Source organism: Spea bombifrons, chromosome 10 (assembly GCF_027358695.1).
Source record: "Spea bombifrons isolate aSpeBom1 chromosome 10, aSpeBom1.2.pri, whole genome shotgun sequence".
In the NCBI taxonomy this organism is placed as follows: Eukaryota; Metazoa; Chordata; class Amphibia; order Anura; family Pelobatidae; genus Spea; species Spea bombifrons.
This window is the reverse complement of record NC_071096.1, coordinates 14,695,563-14,715,520: the sequence shown is the minus strand read 5'-3', so window position 1 is coordinate 14,715,520 and position 19,958 is coordinate 14,695,563. Positions and strand designations below refer to the sequence as shown.

The 19,958-nt window shown below is 41.2% G+C and overlaps 1 protein-coding gene across 3 annotated transcripts in view; it reads right to left on the bottom strand.

The window, feature by feature from the left end:
* Positions 1–2,088: 2,088 nt before the first annotated feature.
* The window catches only part of CDHR5 (cadherin related family member 5), a 29,462-nt gene continuing 11,592 nt past the window's right edge, over positions 2,089–19,958 (bottom strand). Inside the window, exons 6-15 of one of the 3 annotated variants that reach the window (XM_053448710.1) lie at positions 19,673–19,783; positions 18,169–18,339; positions 16,787–16,877; positions 15,796–15,893; positions 14,894–15,100; positions 14,357–14,473; positions 13,848–13,914; positions 8,757–9,800; positions 3,346–3,509; positions 2,089–2,946 (exon numbers count right to left, since the gene is read on the bottom strand). In XM_053448710.1, coding sequence (XP_053304685.1) covers positions 2,488–2,946; positions 3,346–3,509; positions 8,757–9,800; positions 13,848–13,914; positions 14,357–14,473; positions 14,894–15,100; positions 15,796–15,893; positions 16,787–16,877; positions 18,169–18,339; positions 19,673–19,783 — 2,529 coding nt within the window. In that variant the 3' untranslated portion in view covers positions 2,089–2,487. The remainder of the gene's footprint in view (positions 2,947–3,345; positions 3,510–8,756; positions 9,801–13,847; positions 13,915–14,356; positions 14,474–14,893; positions 15,101–15,795; positions 15,894–16,786; positions 16,878–18,168; positions 18,340–19,672; positions 19,784–19,958) is intronic. The other 2 variants (XM_053448711.1, XM_053448712.1) reach the window with 2 other exon arrangements.

Below are 19,958 nucleotides of genomic sequence, written 5' to 3'. Positions count from 1 at the left end.
ACTCTTAAGGTTTGGTGCTATTTTAAAGAAAAATGCATTTTTAAAGAAAAAAATACACATTAGTGGAATAGTAAAACAGTATTTTAGCTAATGAACAGGAATACATGTATTTTAACATTTTTGGTACCTATTAGACAGTTAGTCCTGCTTTTGACAGGATATGTTATATACAAGCAGAAATATGGAAAACCAATAGCCCTTTTAAGCCCCCCTCGTTAATTCATAATGCACCTTACTTATAGATATGCCACTCTGCCCCCCCAGATATGCTTTATGCCCCCCAAATATGCCACTTTGCTCCACAGATATGCCACTCTGCCCTCTAGATATACCACCCTGCCCCCTAGATATTCCACTCTGCCCCTAGATATGCCACTCTGCTCCACTGATATGCATATCTGGGAACTTATTGGCTCCGGCTACCCGGAGCCTTCCCTTGCGGGACACGACCAGGACTGCACACTGACGTCGGGGGCGGTCCAGCTGACGTCGGCGGACTTTCACCAATCACCAATTATCCTTGGGACTGGATAAGTCATGGCTTGGTCCCAGGTCTAGACTAGCCATCTGGCACACTAGGCAAATGTCCCAGAACCACATGCAGTATGCAGGCATTGGCTGCATATGCCTAGCCCTGTGCTAAATGATGTCAGGAGCCATGGAAGTTTTAACCAGAAACACAGCGTATGGTAGGTAGTACACCCAACTTTTATGCCACCTGGTAGCTTTTGTGTTACTGGTCTCTCTGCCTCCCCACGAGCATTAGATGCATGCCTGCTACTGCCTCACCTGTTGCCTGTATCTGCAATCAAGGGCCTATAAATAACTGGGAATGGTCCTAATTTCCTTGCTGGAGCATTGCGCTTCTAGCCCTGTTTGCATCTTGTGCAGCCTATTATCTGGATTTCGACCATTGGCTTGGACTTTGACATTAAACTTGGTTTGCCCTTTGTACTGTGATTTGATCATCTTGAATGCTTGGCTTGGCCTTTGTTACCCCTTTCGGATTACCCTTGAGTATTGTGCTATTGTTTCCCAGTCTGCTCGTTCTGCAGACTCCATTGGCGCCTACAGACCTGCACTTAAGTGCCAGGGCCACCCCTTCCCAGCTGATGGATCAAATCACAGCTACCATGAAGTAAAACGGAACCTTAGTTTTAATTATCTCCAAAACAATTAAATCGATTGAAAAATAAAAAGTACAAATTATAGCAGTTTTAATCAATGAATACTTTAGTTATGCTAAAAGCAACAAAGGCAACAGGGTATGAGGGTTAGGATTTATTGGGTCAGTAGCTTCAATTTGCTTCCCAGGTTGAGCAGTCCTGCCCTGATGAGAATTCCCTTTTAACAAGTTAAAGCATTAAGATCTTGGAAGTAAGTGTCCTTTGAGCAACTCAAATGAACATAGAAATGAGGACTGCCTGCCTTTAAAATATATACTGTGAATGTTTAACTTCACATGGATTGCAGTTCTGCTCTTTTATTCCTAGATTAAACTGATGTATACCACATTTAAAAGCAAATGCACAGAGTAGCAGTATAAAATGCTTTTACTTACAATAATGCATAAATATGTACAGTCAACCTATACGATATGTTAGGTATCAATACCGTGTGATTGCTTTGTTATAATCTTTTGGAGCCCCCTAGTGGAGCCAATGTGCAACTATCTTGCAGGGGTAAGAGTTGCCAACAATGGGAAATCACATAATTCTGTGATGTTAAAGTCTGTCTCCATTTGACACCCTGTTGACCCCACACATTTTAATTCCAAGTAACCAATTTTCAGATTCTATAAAACCCTAGCAACTACTGAAGCTTTCTTCTCCAAGTATTTCCATAGAATTCAATGTACATTTCTTTTTATTGGCTAGTAGTGTTCTACACTACATTGATGCAACCACTAGCTTTTAATTATTGCCGTTAATAAACAAGAAGCTTAATCTAAGATCATTTAAAGCAGTCGTATTGAGTGTTATTTTTGTAACTGACAATGTTGTTTTTGTAAATGGCATTTGGTTTTACTTAACTATAAATATATAGAATTATTGTATAATAAATAGCTGATCAAGTTTTGATCAGATATGATACTGACACTTTTTATTATTTTGAGTTTCATATAGGTATTTGAGTAAAAAAAAGTCTCTATCATCACCACCTGCATATGCCATTCACACTAAGACCACGCTCAAAAATCATATAACAATTATGTACACAATCTCATAAAACATAACATACAAAAACAATAATTGATTTGATTTTTCTGCAATTAATCTCTTTGAGGTCAATGTAAATTACATGGATACTAGCAGTGTTATGATATGAAGAAGATGTTTTTGTGAACTGCTTTTACATCTCTGTTCCTAGAATACTTCTTTAATAAAAACCCAAAGGTTGAATGTTTCATCAGTAACATGATTTTTCAAGTAAATAACATTATGCAATCAATCACTCAAACTGGTAAATGGGAAAAGGAAGATAATATTATAGTATAGTGATGTTGACATTGTTTTCCTGTGTACTAAAAGTGGGTCTTGGTACATCATCATCGTCATCATCATCTTCACGATTGTTATACTCTTCCTCCTCCTCATCGTCTGCCTCCCCTTCTTCAGTTCCCTCAATAACAACAACTTCTGGAGCTGCATCTTCTCGAAACCAAACAGACTTGTAACCGGCGTCTTCCTTGAACTCTTTAGTAAGGATAGACTTCACTTCCTTCTTGTCATCTGGGTCAGAGATACTATCTGTTGTGTCAGTTTCCCCAAAATCTGCTAGACTACCTGATATTGCAATGCTGGTTGCAAGTGGTGCTGTCGTTAGGTTACTATTAGACAAGGTATCCACTAAAGGACCATCCAGATCATCGTTCAGGTTGTTAGGGGTCCCTGTTGTTGAACCCGAGTTATTCCCTGATTCATCGTCGCCAGAGGAGCCAAAATCCTTATACGAAAAAGAAACAGAATTAGAAATGAAGAAGGTGTCCATCTGAAGGCGTTTTTGGAGGATTTTAACCCTCTCACTCAAGTAGGCAGGGGGTCAAGGTGTGGCAAGGATGCCCCAAAGAAAAATTACCCCCATGCTACCCGGAACAAAAAGGGGGTGAGTGCTTACTATAGGCAATTGTATACAGGTGAGACATACAGGTTCTCATTGAACTTACATGCCCTTGCCTGTCTGAAACTGAGCTTGTCTGGTCAGTCAAGTTAAACCTCAACTTAACTGACCGCTTGACTTTATAGACCCTATACTATTTCTGATGAATATTAGGAATAGCTTATTTAGAAAGGTCTTAAGTATGACACTATGGTTAGTTTAATTCTAGATCAGTATGCTACTCACTTTTCCATAGCCTTTTCTGAACTTTGTCCTTAGTTTGTCTCCATATTGCTTGTAAATGAGGAATCCTAGTCCAGCCAGGCATACTGCAAGGACTGCTCCCAGGGAGGCCCCGACTGCTGCCATGTCTCTGACAGAATAGATTTTGTTTGATGAGGAGCCAACACCTGGGGAATGAAGAAGTCTCTGTTAATGGTAGTCAGGAGACATAAAACAATTGTGAATGAAGCAAACAATTAAGCGAGTGAAGCAAGAAAACCATAATTTTAAGCACATAGATTACAACTGTCAAGGGGAAATGGACTGGAGGGATTGGGAGGTAAACGGTCATGGATACATGATCACATAGACACATTTTGGAAAGGGCAACATGTAAAGGGTATGCACCAGACATATCTACAATTCTAGGACCAGGCAGCATGGGAATTATGGATGTATCAATAGATAAATCCAGTAAGTACCGTATTGGCTCAAATATTGGCCGCAACCTTAAAGTTTGGTGCTATTTTAAAGAAAAAAATACTTTTAAAGAAAAAATACACATTAGTGGAATGGTAAAACAGTATTTTGTCTAATGAATGAACAGGAATACATGTATTTAAACATTTTTGGTATCTATTGGTATAACATATGTTATATACAGACAGAGACCCAATAGCCATTTTAAGGTCCCTCCTTAATTCATAATGCACGTTACTTACAGCTATGCCCCTCTGCCCCCTGATATGCCACTCTGCCCCCAAATATGCCACCCTGCTCCCCAGGTATGCCACCATGCCCCTGATATGCTTTATGTCCCCAGATATGCCCACCTACCCCCTAGAAATGGCCACCTGCCCCCCAGATATGCTTTATGCCCACTAGAAATGGCCACCTGCCCCCTAGATATGCTTTATGCCCCCTAGAAGATCCACTCTGCCCCCCTGATATTCCACTCTGCTTCCTAGAAGTACCACCCCCCCAACTTACCAATGCACCCCCCAGACTCCCTGGTGTCTAACAGGGGCGGCCGGTGGACTTCTGTGTGATGCCCGCAAATAACCTCTGCTGCCGGCAGTTCAGCGACAGAGACGCACCGGCTGAAGTGCCGGCAGCGGAGGTTGTCTACGCGCATCGCCGCAGCCGGTGCTCCACCATAGGCGGAAGTTCCGGCAGTGGAGGTCATCGCGCAGACGTCCACGGCTGCTGGAGAGAAGGATCCAGGTCCCCTGCAGCGCTGCGGGGGATCTGGATCCTAACCCTGCTGCTTACCCGCAGCAGGGATAAATGAAAACGGAACAAAAACACCCGCCCGGCGTCGGGGGACACGAACTGCGCATCCCTGCGCAAAACCCCGAATATAGGCCGTACCCCCCCACACTTTAGGTCTTTAAAAAGTGTGAAAAAAGTGCGGCCTATATTCAGGCCAATACGGTATAACTACAAATGTGCTATCGTGGAAAACTGCAGATGAAGAAAAGCCAAAGTAAAGGATTTGTTTAATGAACTGTTTTTCTATGAATAATCCCTACGTTCTTCAACAAATAGGGTGAAGTGGAATTAATGTGTACATACTGTGTAATATGTGTTCATTATAATGTGAAGTCCATTCTGAACTGATAAAGACTATTCCTGTCAAAGATCTTGGCTCAATCACCTGCATGCAGTGAATTGAAAGATAATTGTAGTGTGGCTGGTAACCAGAATATAGCATGATTCTCATGATCCTTTATTTGATGACTTTTGATCTGTAGTTTACATATAGTTTCCATTACATTTCATATTACTGCCTCCTAGCAAAAGCTTGCAGGGTCAAGATATATTTAGACAACTTGACCAATAGCTTTGTGAAGTAAACAAGGAAACTTGACCAATAGCTTTGTGAAGTAAACATCATGCAAATAAGTTGATCCTCAAATAAGCCTATAATGCACAATCCTTTCATCTCTAACTATGGTATCAGCTACCTCTTTCACCTCCTCTATGCGCTGTGTTTGACCTGCCCCCATATCTTGTATCCAGTAAACTTGTGACCAGGGCCCTTTTTAGCATACCTATACCTGTTTTTCTCTTTGAAGACATAAGCCTGTCACAGTCTTTGTACTTTTATTTATAAAGTGCCTTAGAAAAAGGTGCCGTAAACCAAAACTAAATGTAAATGTAAATAACAATTGGAGATTTAAAGTCAGACTTGAATGTTAAAATTCAAGTTTCTTTTATAAAGATTAACATTTCTATTGTATTCTAACAAAATATCCAATAGATCTATCCAATAGATATACTCTATCTATACTAAGCAAATGATAAGAAACCGAAGAATAATCCCTCTGAATTATAACACATATTTATTAAACCATGTGAGCTAGTGAGCATCTGCCATCAAATGTATCACAAAGACAAACTTCAAAACCTAAAGACATTTTGTTCAAGAAACATTTCTCAATGCAAGCACTCCTGTGTCTTAGCCGCTTAGAATTCCTCAAAAACACACGCTGATTAACCTTAAATTACAATAGAAGGGATCTAACTTTCACAGGGCAAGAGGGGCAGCAAAGGAGTACGTTCAAGTCTCCCAACAACAATGCCTCTGCGCTTCCTTCTGCTTTTAGAAGGTTGGGGTGATACCAAGATTCCTAGTTACAACTCTAGTGTACGATATATATCAAAGCTTTATTAGCAAACCCCAAGCAAACCACTACACCTCTGCAAAAAGCCCTCCTAAAGCATACAAGACATTCCTCCATCTTCTCACAAATCTGCCCTCCCTCCCTTTTCCTTCTCCCAGTTGTCCCTTTCATCCGACCCATTTACATTAGGGAGACCAGCATACCTGGGAACTCTCCGGTCTTTGGGTCGCGGGAGTGGGGTCTTGACACATCCCGCTCAGTGACGTCAGGGGACCTCCCACTGACGTCGGCGGGACCACCCCCTGACGTCAGTGGGCAGTCCTGGCCGCATCCCGCAAAGGATGGCTCTGGGTAGCTGGTTGTCAGAAGTTCCCAGGTATGGTGACCAGATGTTCCTGGTTTCCGGGGACAGTCCCTGGATTGAGGACAAATTATGTCCCCGGATGCCAGATTGACATTGGGGCTGATGGAGCTGCAGCTCCAGGCCTCTACCTGAAAATAAGCCCAGTCAGGGCCTGGCTCACTGGGAAATTTCCCGGTGGGTCAGCCACGTACTGAAGTGGCTGATGCGGCCGTACAACCGCCAAGGCTGTTTTTGATGCAAGGCAAAAGTCTACAGCAACCACGAGTGTGAGCAACACAGAGGAAAGCAGCAGCCCCTATGGAAGTCTGTGAGCGGCTGTCACTGTGGCAGTACTGGTTGTGGATCCGCACTGCAGAAATGAGAAAAGGCGCCTCCTAGCGGAGATGGAGAGCTCAGCAACCAGTGCAACGGAGACGTGTGCAAAGAACAGCAGAATCAGCAGCATAGATGGGTTTAGATCATTCGGGAACAAAAATAATAAATTCCAGGGGTCACGCAAAAAGGCTGGCGGCAGTAATACACAAAGGGGTCAGCTGAGGCCAATACATGCATCAATACTAAAGGGAGGGGCAGGATGGGGCATACACATAGTGCTGGCTGGGGGCAATATACAAGGGGCAAAAACACAAAAATGGGGGTCAACGACAAAGCAGTGTGGAAAATACTTTTTTTAAAATTGTTGCTTAGCACGTCCAGATGTGGGTGTCAGTGTGGCAGAGCCTGTCCTGGTGTGTGTCAGTTTAGGTGTCGGTGTAGCAGAGCCTGTCCTGGCATGTGTCTGGGTGTCGGTGTGGCAGAGCATGTCCTGGTGTGTGTGTCTGGGTGTCGGTGTGTCAAAGACTGTCTTGGTGTGTGTGTTTGGGTGTCCGCGTGGCAGAGCCCGTCCTGGTATGTGTGTTTTGGTGTCGGTGTGGCAGAGCCTATCCTGGTATGTGTATGTTTGGGTGTCGGGGTGGCAGAGCATGTCTTGGTGTGTGTGTCTGGGTGTCGGTGTGGCAGAGCATATCCTGGTGTGTGTGTTTGGGTGTCGGTGTGGTATCCCGTGTATGATTACTTTTTTAGTGTACTGATGTACTCCCAATCCCATCACATAAAATTCTATCCTATATTATCTACCTAGCACTGATGTCATCTTTATCTAGTACACATGGATGTATGTACATTTCTATTGTGTGAAGCGCTGAGTAAATTGTTAGCAGCATATAAATAAATAATAATAAAGCCTCTAATTAAAAAAATGTAGGTTGAGCAATATCTGGGGCAAACTCTGGTCTTAATACATTTCCAAGCACTTTTTGTATGATAAAGTAAATGCAGCCATGGTTTAAAATCAATGCCGCTTTCTAGCTCCATTTTACTAAATACAGCATGAAATGTTTGATACATTTAACAAATCCTAAAATGCCTGCTTGGTTGGCCTTATTTTAAGCATCTTTAAATAGGACATTTCAGAAAGTCATCAAATTGATTACATTTGCAACGACAAATCAGAGCTTCGGGCAGAAAAATGTTCATGTAGTTGAAACACTCTCCTGCAAACTCTTATGTCATATCCCTCTTTGGTTAACATCAACAGCTCTACATAGACCTAAATTTCAAATTAGCTCATCATAGAAGAGAGCTCATATAATTTGTTAAAGCCATTTATTCACTATTCGTGCTAAACTAATCAGTCTATACATTTCTGATTGTTTTTGCGATACCATTTTAAATAACATGGTCGCGTTGGCACTTCTCCAGCCCTGTGGTACTGAGCCAGAGGATATAGGCAGAGACGTATTTACATTTGGCATTGCACTAGCCCTGACCCAAGGTAGTGCCCCCTAGCCACTCCCTACGCAACTATCATACTCAATATGGAGCGCCTGTAAATGACATCATATCCTGGCACACAGTGTCTTAAAGGCATGTGGTGCTTTTAAATGCAGTCTGTGGAGGACTGTGTCTCCAATGTATTTTTTCCCTAAATGGACAAACATGGGCAAAAAGAAAATAAATTATTCCATGTGCTTTCTCTTTTTCATTACTAATTACCTCTCCTATACAACTCCTAAAGGGTCCATTATTTACATTACCTATCATTTTTGTGTTACTATACTTAAAGAACTGCTTGTGCTTAGAGTTGGCAGTGATACTTGTGAACAATACTTTGCAAGGATGGATTTGTTTGCCACTTTAGCTGATGTAATTGCCTTTTGTATGTTTTGACATTCTAAAAGGGAAGTAACTGGGTTGGATTCACCATTCGGTTGCAAGTTAGCGTTTGGTTATGCCAACAACAAGCAAAGTTCTACTCACTCCCACCAGGGTACCTACAGTCAAACCTACTCACCTCCAATTTCCCATGTCCTCAAAGTCTAACTGGGGCTAGCTTGGGCCAGTCTGGGAAATGCACATGGACTACTTTAATATCAGTCCCTATGCAAGAGGTGAAATTGTGGTACCTGCTCCAGGAGTGATGTTGATGGTAGTGCCTGCCCCAGGACTGGTACTGGTTCCTGTTCTAGTCATGGTGGTGTCTGAAACCTGAGTACTAGTTGTAGTAGTGCCTGTCCCATGAGTTGCACTGGTAGTGGAGTCTCTTCCAGATGTGGTTTTCATAGCGGTACCTGTTCCAGGAGTAGTAGTTGTACCGGTTCCTGTTACAGGAGTGATATTTGTAATGGTGCCTGTATTAGGAGTGGTAGTTATGGTGGTGATTGTGCCTGATGCATGTGTTGTATTAGTGGTGATACCTGTCTTAGGAGTGGTTGTCATAGTGCTTCCTGTGCCAGGAGTGGTGGTTGAAGTAATGTCTGTTTTAGGAATAGTTCTTGTAGTTGTTCCTGTCCCAGGTGTAGTTGTCATAGTGGTGCCTGTCCCGGGAGTAGTTGTCATAGTGGTGCCTGTCCCGGGAGTGGTTGTCATAGTGGTGCCTGTCCCGGGAGTAGTTGTCATAGTGGTGCCTGTCCTGGGAGTAGTGGTTGTCATAGTGGTACCTGTCCCAAGAGTAGCAGTTGTAGTGGTGCCAGTTCCAGGAGTAGCAGGTGTAGTGGTGCCAGTTCCAGGAGTAGTAGATGTAGTGGTGCCAGTTCCAGGAGTAGCAGGTGTAGTGGTGCCAGTTCCAGGAGTTGTAGATGTAGTGGTGCCAGTTCCAGGAGTAGCAGGTGTAGTGGTGCCAGTTCCAGGAGTTGTAGATGTAGTGGTGCCAGTTCCAGGAGTAGCAGATGTAGTGGTGCCAGTTCCAGGAGTAGCAGGTGTAGTGGTGCCAGTTCCTGGAGTAGTAGATGTAGTGGTGCCAGTTCCAGGAGTAGTAGATGTAGTGGTGCCAGTTCCAGGAGTAGTAGATGTAGTGGTACCAGTTCCCGGATTGGAACTTGTACTGGTTCCTGTTCCAGAACTGGTAGTTATTGTATTGTTTGGGCCAGGATTAGTAAGTATAGAGGTATCGCTCCCAATTGAAGTGGTTGTCCATAGACTTGCAGTAGTTGTTACAGGCGTGGTGAGAACTGGGACATGAAACATAAGTTGCAAGGGTTATTCAGTATTTGAAGCACATTTTACTGCCAGATCTATGCGAGGTGGAGATTTCTTTTATGCAAAAATACAGAACACATAGACCATAGCCACTAAACCCTAGTTGAGTATAAGGGTACACAATGTGGGAACTAAATCCCTATTAATAATTCGAAGACAAACTAACTAAAGAAAAAAAACTGTTAAAATATCTGTTTATTCTAAACTAGTGGTGGGAACAATTGCTATCCTCAGCCAATTAAATATGACCCCAAACTCAGTCCCCTAAGGTATCAGGTAGGGGAGTCTAACATCTATATATCACTCCGTCCCAATTAGACTGCTCTCTAGTTGCAGAGCTTCGTTCCTAAATTCTAATGCGGAATACACCTTCCATAGAATGCGGAAAAACAAAAAATAAAGGAAATAAAAGATCAATTATTAAGTAGAAAAGCAACCTGATGCATGTTCAGCTGAGACCTAAGGGTAAAAAACTGCCGGCTTCCAATACTGAATATTTATAACTGTAAAGGTCCTCTTATAGGTTATCAGGAGAAGCTTGGCCGTGAGCTTGCAGACACATGACCACTATAAATCTATTGTAATGTCTACACGGCAACATTAAATCCCTAAGCCTTATTGGTAAAGAGGTGAATTGTCTGTAATACATAACTCGACCGTCCTATCAAATTGGCCAAATCGATAACAAGTGACATAACAGTGTGTCTACATCTGAGATCGAGTTAAAGTGTTCGGCATATTAAAGTTATCAATCGGAAACCATAATTTCCACCAAAATTCAGGAAGATTTATCATTTTAACACATTAACTCCTTCAGGGTTGAACAAAGAATTACATTTTACTCCATTGATAAACATTTACCCTTGCTGGTTATATGGCTGGAATAATATACCAGTAGTGAACAAAGAACATATGTTCCTCACTGGATTATTTAAATTGTTAGGAACATATAGGTGGCATGATAAAGATAAATGCAACAATGAGGTCTGACAGTTCACCCCTGAACTTTATTTACCCTATGGACTGTGTGTGCGAAGCTCCAGTGTATTACTGTGTGTCGAGGGGGAAAGATAGTGAGGATGGGATCTCTTGGATTGATAACTTTAATATGCCCAACACTAACTCGATCTCAGATGTAGACACACTATAATGTCACTTGTTATCAATTTGGGCAATTTCATAGGACGGTCCAGTGTAGACATTACAATGGATTTATTATATGCAGCAAACTATGGGTGCATCCTAGTGGTCATGTGTCCGCAAGCTCCCGATCAAGCCTCTTCTGGGAACCAATGAGAGGACCTTTGTGGTTATAAGTATCCGGTATTGGAAACGTACAGTTTTACTATATCTCTGACGAAGCTGAGCCAGGTCTCAGAAAAACGCATGTCGGGGTGCGTTTCTATTTAATAATTGATCTTTTATTTCCTTTTTTGGTTTCTCCTCATTCTATGGAAGTGATATTCTGCATTAGTGTTTAGGAATGAAGCTCCGCAATTAGAGAGCAGTCTAATTGAGATGAGCCTGCTGAATTTGGCGGAGTGATATATATAATATATAATATATATATATATATATATATATATATATATATATATATATATTATATATAAAATATATATAATATATATATATAATAGATGAGTCTACCTGATACCTTAGGGGACTGAGTTTGGGGTAATATTTACCGGTAATTGGCGATTTCCCATTTTGGTATGATTATAGCCAACACTAGGGGCAAGTTAATTTCCCACCACTTTCTATATTTATCTCATTGTATATATGTTACGATAACCCCATAAGGCTGATGACACATGGGGGTAAGATTGGGAGGGGGCACTGAAGGATTCCTGGGGAGACTCCTTACCTGCCTGCCCAGTCCCCTCTTATGTCTAAGGAAAACCCCATCTGGTCTGCCCTAACCAGACTCCGGCCAACTAGCCGGCCAACCCCAGAAACGCTCTATGCGCCCGACCAACACCTAGCCGCAAATTCATGCAACTGTACGGTGGCTAGGAACTGCAGCGATGCCCGGCGGCAATTGGAACTGCGTTGCTACAGACACGCTTTATCCTACCACATATCTCTTTTGAGGTTCCATTAACCTTGTGGTGGGCAACACACGGTGGTGGTTACGCAGAGGGAGCACATTTGGGAACCCTGGGTTAGGACCAGGGTTTACCCAGCTGTCGCTATGGAACTCTACTGCTAGCGCGCAGACTATCCCCAGGTAAGTTTCCAACACAGTCGCTCTGGCTACTGACGTTGGACCCTGAGCTCTCAATTGGTACCCCGGCATTGACGCCACTCCCTCAGGATCACCCTGAAATAGTGACTCTTTGTCGAGTGGGCATTGCTGGCCATAGAACTGTATGGCTGCGCGGGGCTGTTGTCTCGACTAGTGCTTGGGTGAATAGGAAAGGTTGATCCCTTGAGCAATTGAGCTTTCAGCGGCAAGAAAGGCCTCTACGACAGAGCTACTCACGTCCTTGCCTAGATGACATTCAAACAGCCACCAGGATACCTTCCTCATCCTCTGATGATTTACATCTGATGGAAAGGCACTACAAGAAGCTCAGTGGAGTAACGCTTCCTTTCTACTAGGATTGATCGACAGGCCGGCAGACTTCATTTGCCTTGACGGGAACATGAACATGGCATCAGAATATCAGGGGCTGCTGCGGATCATCCTCTCCTGTTACACCACTGGTCTGCCTACGGAACAATACCTGGAACTGGGGCAACAGATTCAATGGTCACTCCAGGAGGCTGTTGTATCCCAGGGCCAGTGTCTTCCAAGCTCCGGGCAAAGGATTAGAGACCAGTGGGAACTACTAGGACAGCGACCCCTGGAGACATGGGTATCCGAACTGGACAAGCTGGTCCAACAGGAGGTAGAGCTGGACAATCGGTATCGGGCTCTGCAGTGGCATGCAGAGCAAGCATATTGGGGGACTGTGACAGAATGTTCTCCAGAGGGCTATGTGTTTGACAGCCCATGATTATTATGGGACAGTTTTCTGGAGGATCCGGACTTTGGCAGTACAGCGGAGTGGCGGACTGAGGACATCCGGGATTTCAGGGAGTTGGACCTCCTAGATACACTCGGACTGAGAGGTGATCTAAATGTTTTAATTACACAGAAGTGGGAACTGGAGAAGGCATATAAAAAAACTGTTCAACCGTGCTCAACAGTGTGCCCTAGAGACTGACTGCAATGATCTCACACCATCCATCCTTGCCACCCCAGCTGAAGCGCTGGCATCAGGGCAGAGAGCCGCTGACCTCTGTCCGCATCGTCATGATGACGGCCCATCTCCCCAGTGGCAGCAGGAGCACCAAGAAGGGGATGCAGGCAGCAACAATCAATGCATCTAACCGGCACCTAGCCGCAAATTCATTGAAATTGCGTAGCTACGGGCACCCTTTGTCCCACCACATTGCTCTTTTGAGGTTACATTAAGCTTGTGGTGGGTAACACACGATGGTGGTTACAGAGAGGGAGCTCATTTGGAAATCCTGGTTTTATTACCAATCTTTAGGACCGAGGTTTACACAGCCGCAGCTACCCTTTTTTGCCCTGAGCTCTCCATTGGTGCCCTGGGATTGTGCCGCTCCCTTGAGATCAAACCGAAATGGCGACTCTTTGTCGGGTGGGTATTGCTGGCCATAGAACTGTATGGCAGCGCTGGGCTGCGTTTAATGACATTATACCTTTGACCTTTTATGATTTCTGCATAAATATCTGTGCTGTCCTCAATAAACGCGCTTCTGTTTGTACCCTACACTAAGTCATGACTAGTGCTTGGCCGAATATGATGGGTTAATCCCTTGAGCAATTGAGCTTCCAGCGGCAAGGAAGATCTCTATGGCGGAACTACTGAGTCCGAGTATGGGTCTCCATCACAATGTAATTTAGAATAAATGGAGATTTTAACAACTTTTTTCTTTAGTTAGTTTGTCTTCGAATTATACAAAAGTACAGTCAAAATCTTGGTGAACATACTTGAGAGGCTTACCTGGGGTAACTTCCACTGTGACTGTGGTTTTATCTTCATCATTGGTTACACTGTCAATTGCTATAACCTGTTGGGATAAGGATATTTAAGTGTAATATTTCACATCAAGCAAGGGCTAAAGTATATTATCCATGTTTTTTGTGTTAGAAAAACATTTAGAATACACGCACTACCTCTACCTCATATGATTTTAATGAAGGTCATTCTTTAATAATAATTACAAAATTAAGATAGCATATGTTAAATCACAGGGAGATGAGTTCAGTGTATAATAATTGACGGGCAACTATACTGCCTCAAGCAGACTAACTGCAATGAATCAGGATCAGTATTTGATCTTGTTTCTCTCTTTTGGCTCAATGGTCTACTTGCCATTTACTGAGGGTGTTCAAGGTAGCAAATCTTGGTGTATATATTTATAGCCCTTACATTGAGGACTATATAATTCAATTCAATTATAACATAGTTTATAACTTGAGCAGTTTGGATGAAATAATGTTTAAACATACCAAAAACTCTATGGAAGTTGGAGAGAGTAATTCTGTATTGGTTATGATATATCCATCACGTGAGATAGTGAAGTTATTGTTATTTTCAATCTTATAGATGATACTTGGGTTCAGTTCCTACAGAGAAAAGAAAAGTACACACTGTTTTGCATTTTATATAGGATTTGTATACATTTTTAGCAACTGAGTTTGCATCAGACATTGATTAACCACATGCTACCAACGTTAGACATTTAGGTCTATAACTAAAAAAGTTGAACAGTTAGTCACATTTTAGTGAATAGACCTCCATATTTCCTAAACAATGAATTAGCTGGCAAACTCCAATAATTTGCAGTCATAAATTCTTAAAATAAATCTCCCATTTGCCTGAAAATTAACCTGAAGCAAAACTGTTAAAGTCCTACAATATTATAATATTTTTTTCCTGATCAAGATTAAGTTCTTGAAAGAGTTTGAAGGAGGTTTACCAAAGAACTATTTTGCATTACTGTCAAATGTTAATCTTACCATGATACCACAATATGAGATACCTACATTTGGGAAATCTTTGTCTGTAGCAAAAACTTGGAGCGGTTTGTTTGGGCTACTAAGATCTATTACAAAGTTGCCAATCTCAGAAAAAGCTTGGATCTGCCCAAAGTAACTGCTCTTCACAAAGGTAGGTGGGTAACTGTTTTTCTCCTTCACCTCAATCTGGACTGTTGTTATGGCATATTGAAGGGGGTCATTCTCTTGGAAAGCCTGCATTTAACAAAGGAACAAAAGTAAATACATGAATTGCAAACAAGACACAAGGTTCACCAAGAGGATCTGTAATCCTGAATTAAAAGAAGAAAAAAGTTTTAAAATGTGTGTGATATGTTCCAAAGATCTGCAGTTGGATCTTAGGTGAATGTTTAAACATATGAACATGCATTTGTATATTATCTTGCTGCAACATGTATATATTTGACTCCTAAAATGTATTTTCACCCACAGAAGGGGTTTTGCTTCCTTTTCTATAAGATCAAGCATGCATTTCATTTGTGCATAAGGAAGCCAATAAGATGCATAAGAGATGGACCAGCTGAATATATTTTCTGAATTTTGCTATTTTGTCTAATAACCTAGATTCAACTATACTGAGTATCTATCCCCTTGATCCTGACTAATTTGGAGCATATCCTGCAAATACTTTCCCAATACCCCTTTTTTTTTTACTGGGATCTGATATGTTTACTTGAGTTGCTTAAAATACACAGGACTTGAAGATGTGAGTAGCTGCAGCAGGTTTTGACACTAAAGTAAGTCCATTGGCCCAGATGGCTATTTAAATATTTAGGGGATACTCTACAGTTAAACTTTTTGATTGAATTTGACCCTAAGTGCAGAATTTTGTAAAAACAGCTTTTAACAAAGGGACTTTTGGCTCATTTGGGCCTTACCATGAGACTTACCATGATCTGTAACAAAATTGTTCCTAGCTGATCAGCTTTTTTGAGCATGGTTATGTTTCCACTGTTACTGTCCATAGAAAATATGTTTTCATCATTCCCTTTAAGAAATAAGAAGAAGTGAGAAGGAAAGTGATGCATGTGTTCTTAATTTTAAGGAAACAATTAATTTTAGAAATTTGGAAAATCTGATAAGGGCTTGAGTGGGTTCCATACCTCACTTGAGGGTATTGTATGACCTCCATATCTGCAACAGAAGGTGTCTGGGGACAATTGGAGCACTTCTTACCTCCTTGGTTATGAGGAGATTGTTGTTCCTATAATTTTCCACCTATCCCTTTCTTTGGGGGGGGGGCATGCATTTCACCCAAGAATGTGTCTACTAAAGCATATCCCACCCATCTTTTATAGAAAAATGGAAAACTAATTATGAAGTCTCTGTGCGGCCAAAATGTAACCATTTTTAGATGGTGCGATAAAGCATGGCTACAAATAAAAAAGACAGCAAGTACATCTATGCATATTATTTAATGTACGTAGTGAAACCATTAGACAAGAGTACATACCAATACACTATATAATACCTGCTGCCAGTAAATACATTGAACACTTAAAACAAATACTCATTTTGTTTTGGGGATTATCCATTATATGTTGGGGAAGGTTCTTGTATGCCATAAGCACTCTTGCTTGATACTCATAGACAAGTCAAGTACTATTGTTTGTTATTTTGTCTATACATATATGTGTGCTTATACACAGTTTAACTTACTTTATATGTTTGCCAAATGACCTGTGTTCAATGGATTGTTTAATATATATTTTATAAAATAGCATATAAGGGTATTAGGTGAGGAGGACAGTGTTTTCTTGAGTTCTAAAACATATTTGGAGGAATGATGATGGGTAAGAGACTACATATATGTCCAATAATATACTTGAATTGTTACCTAAAATGATAAACATCATATTTTAAGAGACTACATATACTCACCACTAACAATGTTATATAAGATGACTGTGTTAAAACTGACATCTCCATCCACTGCGTATATTGGGCCAGGTGAAAAAATTAGCGCTCCTGTCTGAGGAATAAAGTAGTCGATCATGTTAAAATTAATAATACTACTGCCCCAAATGTCCTCACCAGTAATTAATGCTTATTAATTAAGTACTCTCCTTATGGGACAGCTTAAGGTTTCATGGGCCTTGGCTTCCTGCCATACATACTGTTTAACCTGTATTTGCTTGTTCCGCCATAATATTCAATACATAGCATTTCCTGGAATTCTGCCTGTGGTGTATTCCTTTTTGTCCCCAGCTCCCTTGAGAAGGGGATCTTCTCCGGGTTTGAGATACCTACCTTGATGCATATATATTGCCACACCTCTATCCCTTCCTTGCTTAGTTATTAAACTACTTTTAGTGTACCTGTTGTTTCCTGAAGTTCCTGTTTGCTGCTAGTGTGCTTTGAACTCCAGCCAGTTTCCTCAACCTAGAACCTTAGCCACCGGAATATTTACGAATATATATCGTTGTTACATTGAACTTGCTCTATCATTCTTAATCCTCTAACCACACCCAAAAAATGAATGTGTTTCTCACAGCGGCTTTAAAGTTATACTTTAGTTCAGGATTAAAGGACATTACCAAGTAGAGATAAGAGCAGAGAGATTTTATTAACCTCATGTTTTTTATTAACTTCATGTCTCACAAGACGTCATATGCATTTAACTAGGAGATAAGGTTTAGCAGACACACACAGAAATGATCTCCGATAAGGAAGGTCACATTTGAAATAGTTTCAGTAGAAAAAGTAGTGTTGGAACTCAGTGACGTATTCTTGACTAGGCAGACAGGCCTAAAGAGTGACAGCCCCTTTGAGGGATTAGACTTCCACTAGCACCATTGCTTAATGGAGTAGTTAAAGGGAGATGACTGAAGCCAAGCGTTGCAAGGTGGCTGTTTGAGTAAGCCAGGGGATGATCCTTCCTCCATTTCTACCTATTCCAGCTCTGGGTCTGCCCTTCCCTGCCCCACACTCCTCAACACAGTCGTCCTGCTTTGGACACCTTAAATATTGGGGGGTATACCGTTTGCCTGTCCAATGTCTCATGGGTGTTCTAGCAGTTCCCAGGTATGTTTATCTGCCACTTGCCCTGATCTCAAGGTATATGACCTTGATTACCCTGTCTACAGTCTGCTCCTTTTCTGGTACTGTGTTGAATTCTTTACGGTCAACCAGACCTGCAACCCAGTTTGAGTGACGCACTATTTGTTCTACCTCTGTCCTGATTATAACATATCTCAGGACCACTGTCATATTGCTTGGTAAAAATCTGCATTCAATGATGTAACTTGGTTTCTGATACTTACAGCCTGTTCAGAACGGTTGACACTGCTTTTGTAACCACCGCTAATACAAATTTTATTTCCTATATCAGTGCAGGGCCTAAACTGAGGAGGTAAATTGTCCACATCTTGGATAGCAATATTTATTGTTGCTGTAGCTGTGTGACTTCCGTTTACTCCAGGATCATTTGTATCCTGTGATGGAACAAAGTCAATTAAAACAGTTGAGTAAAAGTTTACCAAAGTCGGTTCCATTCATACTCTTTGTATAGTTGTAACTGTCTGTAATCTGAACATCTGGTAATAAGCAAACAAATTAAAAAGACCTGCATGTGTGCTTTCGAGGAAGTGTGATATACTTGTTACATGAGATATTTTCTGTTATTTTGTCTGTCATAAGATACACACCTTTGTAACTTCTCAACTTACCCATGACACTTGTTACTTCTGCAATATCGTTTGACTCAAAAATGAATGAAGACAAGCTGTGTGTGTATAGGTATATTTTCCATATAATTTGAAGTTACCGCCACAATCTTGCACTTTTACAACCTTTAATGGAAGTTTATACTACTTTATGTTACAGTAACATTGGCTATCCTCTTCTCGTTTTTGGTTCCACTATATCTGACATCGCTTCTATATATATACCGTATATAAACCACTGCGAAGTTGCTCCTTAAAGTTCCAGACACGTAAAAAAAGGTGGAATGTCCTAACATACTTCAGATTATCGAAAGCTTTGATGTGATAGGCTTCATTTTTTTGAGTGCATACATAAAAGGGGGGGGGGATTCTTTATGGTTGTATATGCATAAACTCCTTAACATATTACACCATGAGCTATTTTATGTTATTTTTTGGGTTCAAAGTGCTACATGGAAATTAAGACATTAATATAGTAAAAAGTGTCACGTTTATACTAATCCTTAAAATTTTTCAACCGTTACAATCTATACGTCATATCATCTATAGTTTATACATACCAAGTCAAGGATTTTTTGGTACTGTCACAAAGAGCTACCCCAGTGTACACTTTTACAGGCAAAGAGAATCATAAACTGGTTAGGGAAATCATCTGATCTCCTCTGAGAAAGTCAGTGATGAGTCTGATGATGTAGGTCTGTGCTCTTGCCCACAAAGCTGAGCCATTGGCCGGCATGTCATTAAATATATGTTCTTGGTTATGTTGGTGGTGATGAGTTGTTAATTTTATTAAAGCTATGGCTACTTCACCTCCATTTGTCTTTGCCATTTATTGGGGGATAATGCATTGACACTGAGGGCTATGTCAGCCATAAGTGTGTACCCTGAAAAAAAATTATTGTGGTCACCTTATTCCATTAAAAGGGTTCCCCAAACTCTGCTGAATACCATCTTCTATGATTTGCCTCTATACAAAGTGAAATACATTTACTGTAGATTCATGATTGATCCAGAGCTGAATACCTCCAAAGTCATTTACTACCATGTTATTATTAAAGGCTCCTTTGAAGATTACACTCGCCCAAGAATATGTTAAACTTACCCTGGCCAACAGCAACAGCTGCATATTTTTATGCAGGTCGTAATCTAGAGACTTTTTCACTAGAATGACTGGGTTATTAATTGAGGTCAACCTAAAATATTCAGATTCCATCTAAAGCAAACAAAAAAGAGAGACAATGAGATGGGAAATCACCATGTAGTCATGTGACCTTGCACACTTGTATGCATGAAATTAGAGATCAGAAAGTTTTTTATTGAGTGTGATTTTAAATTATTCCATTGATTGTAACAGTGCTGCCGTTATCTAAATAAATATAATGTCAATG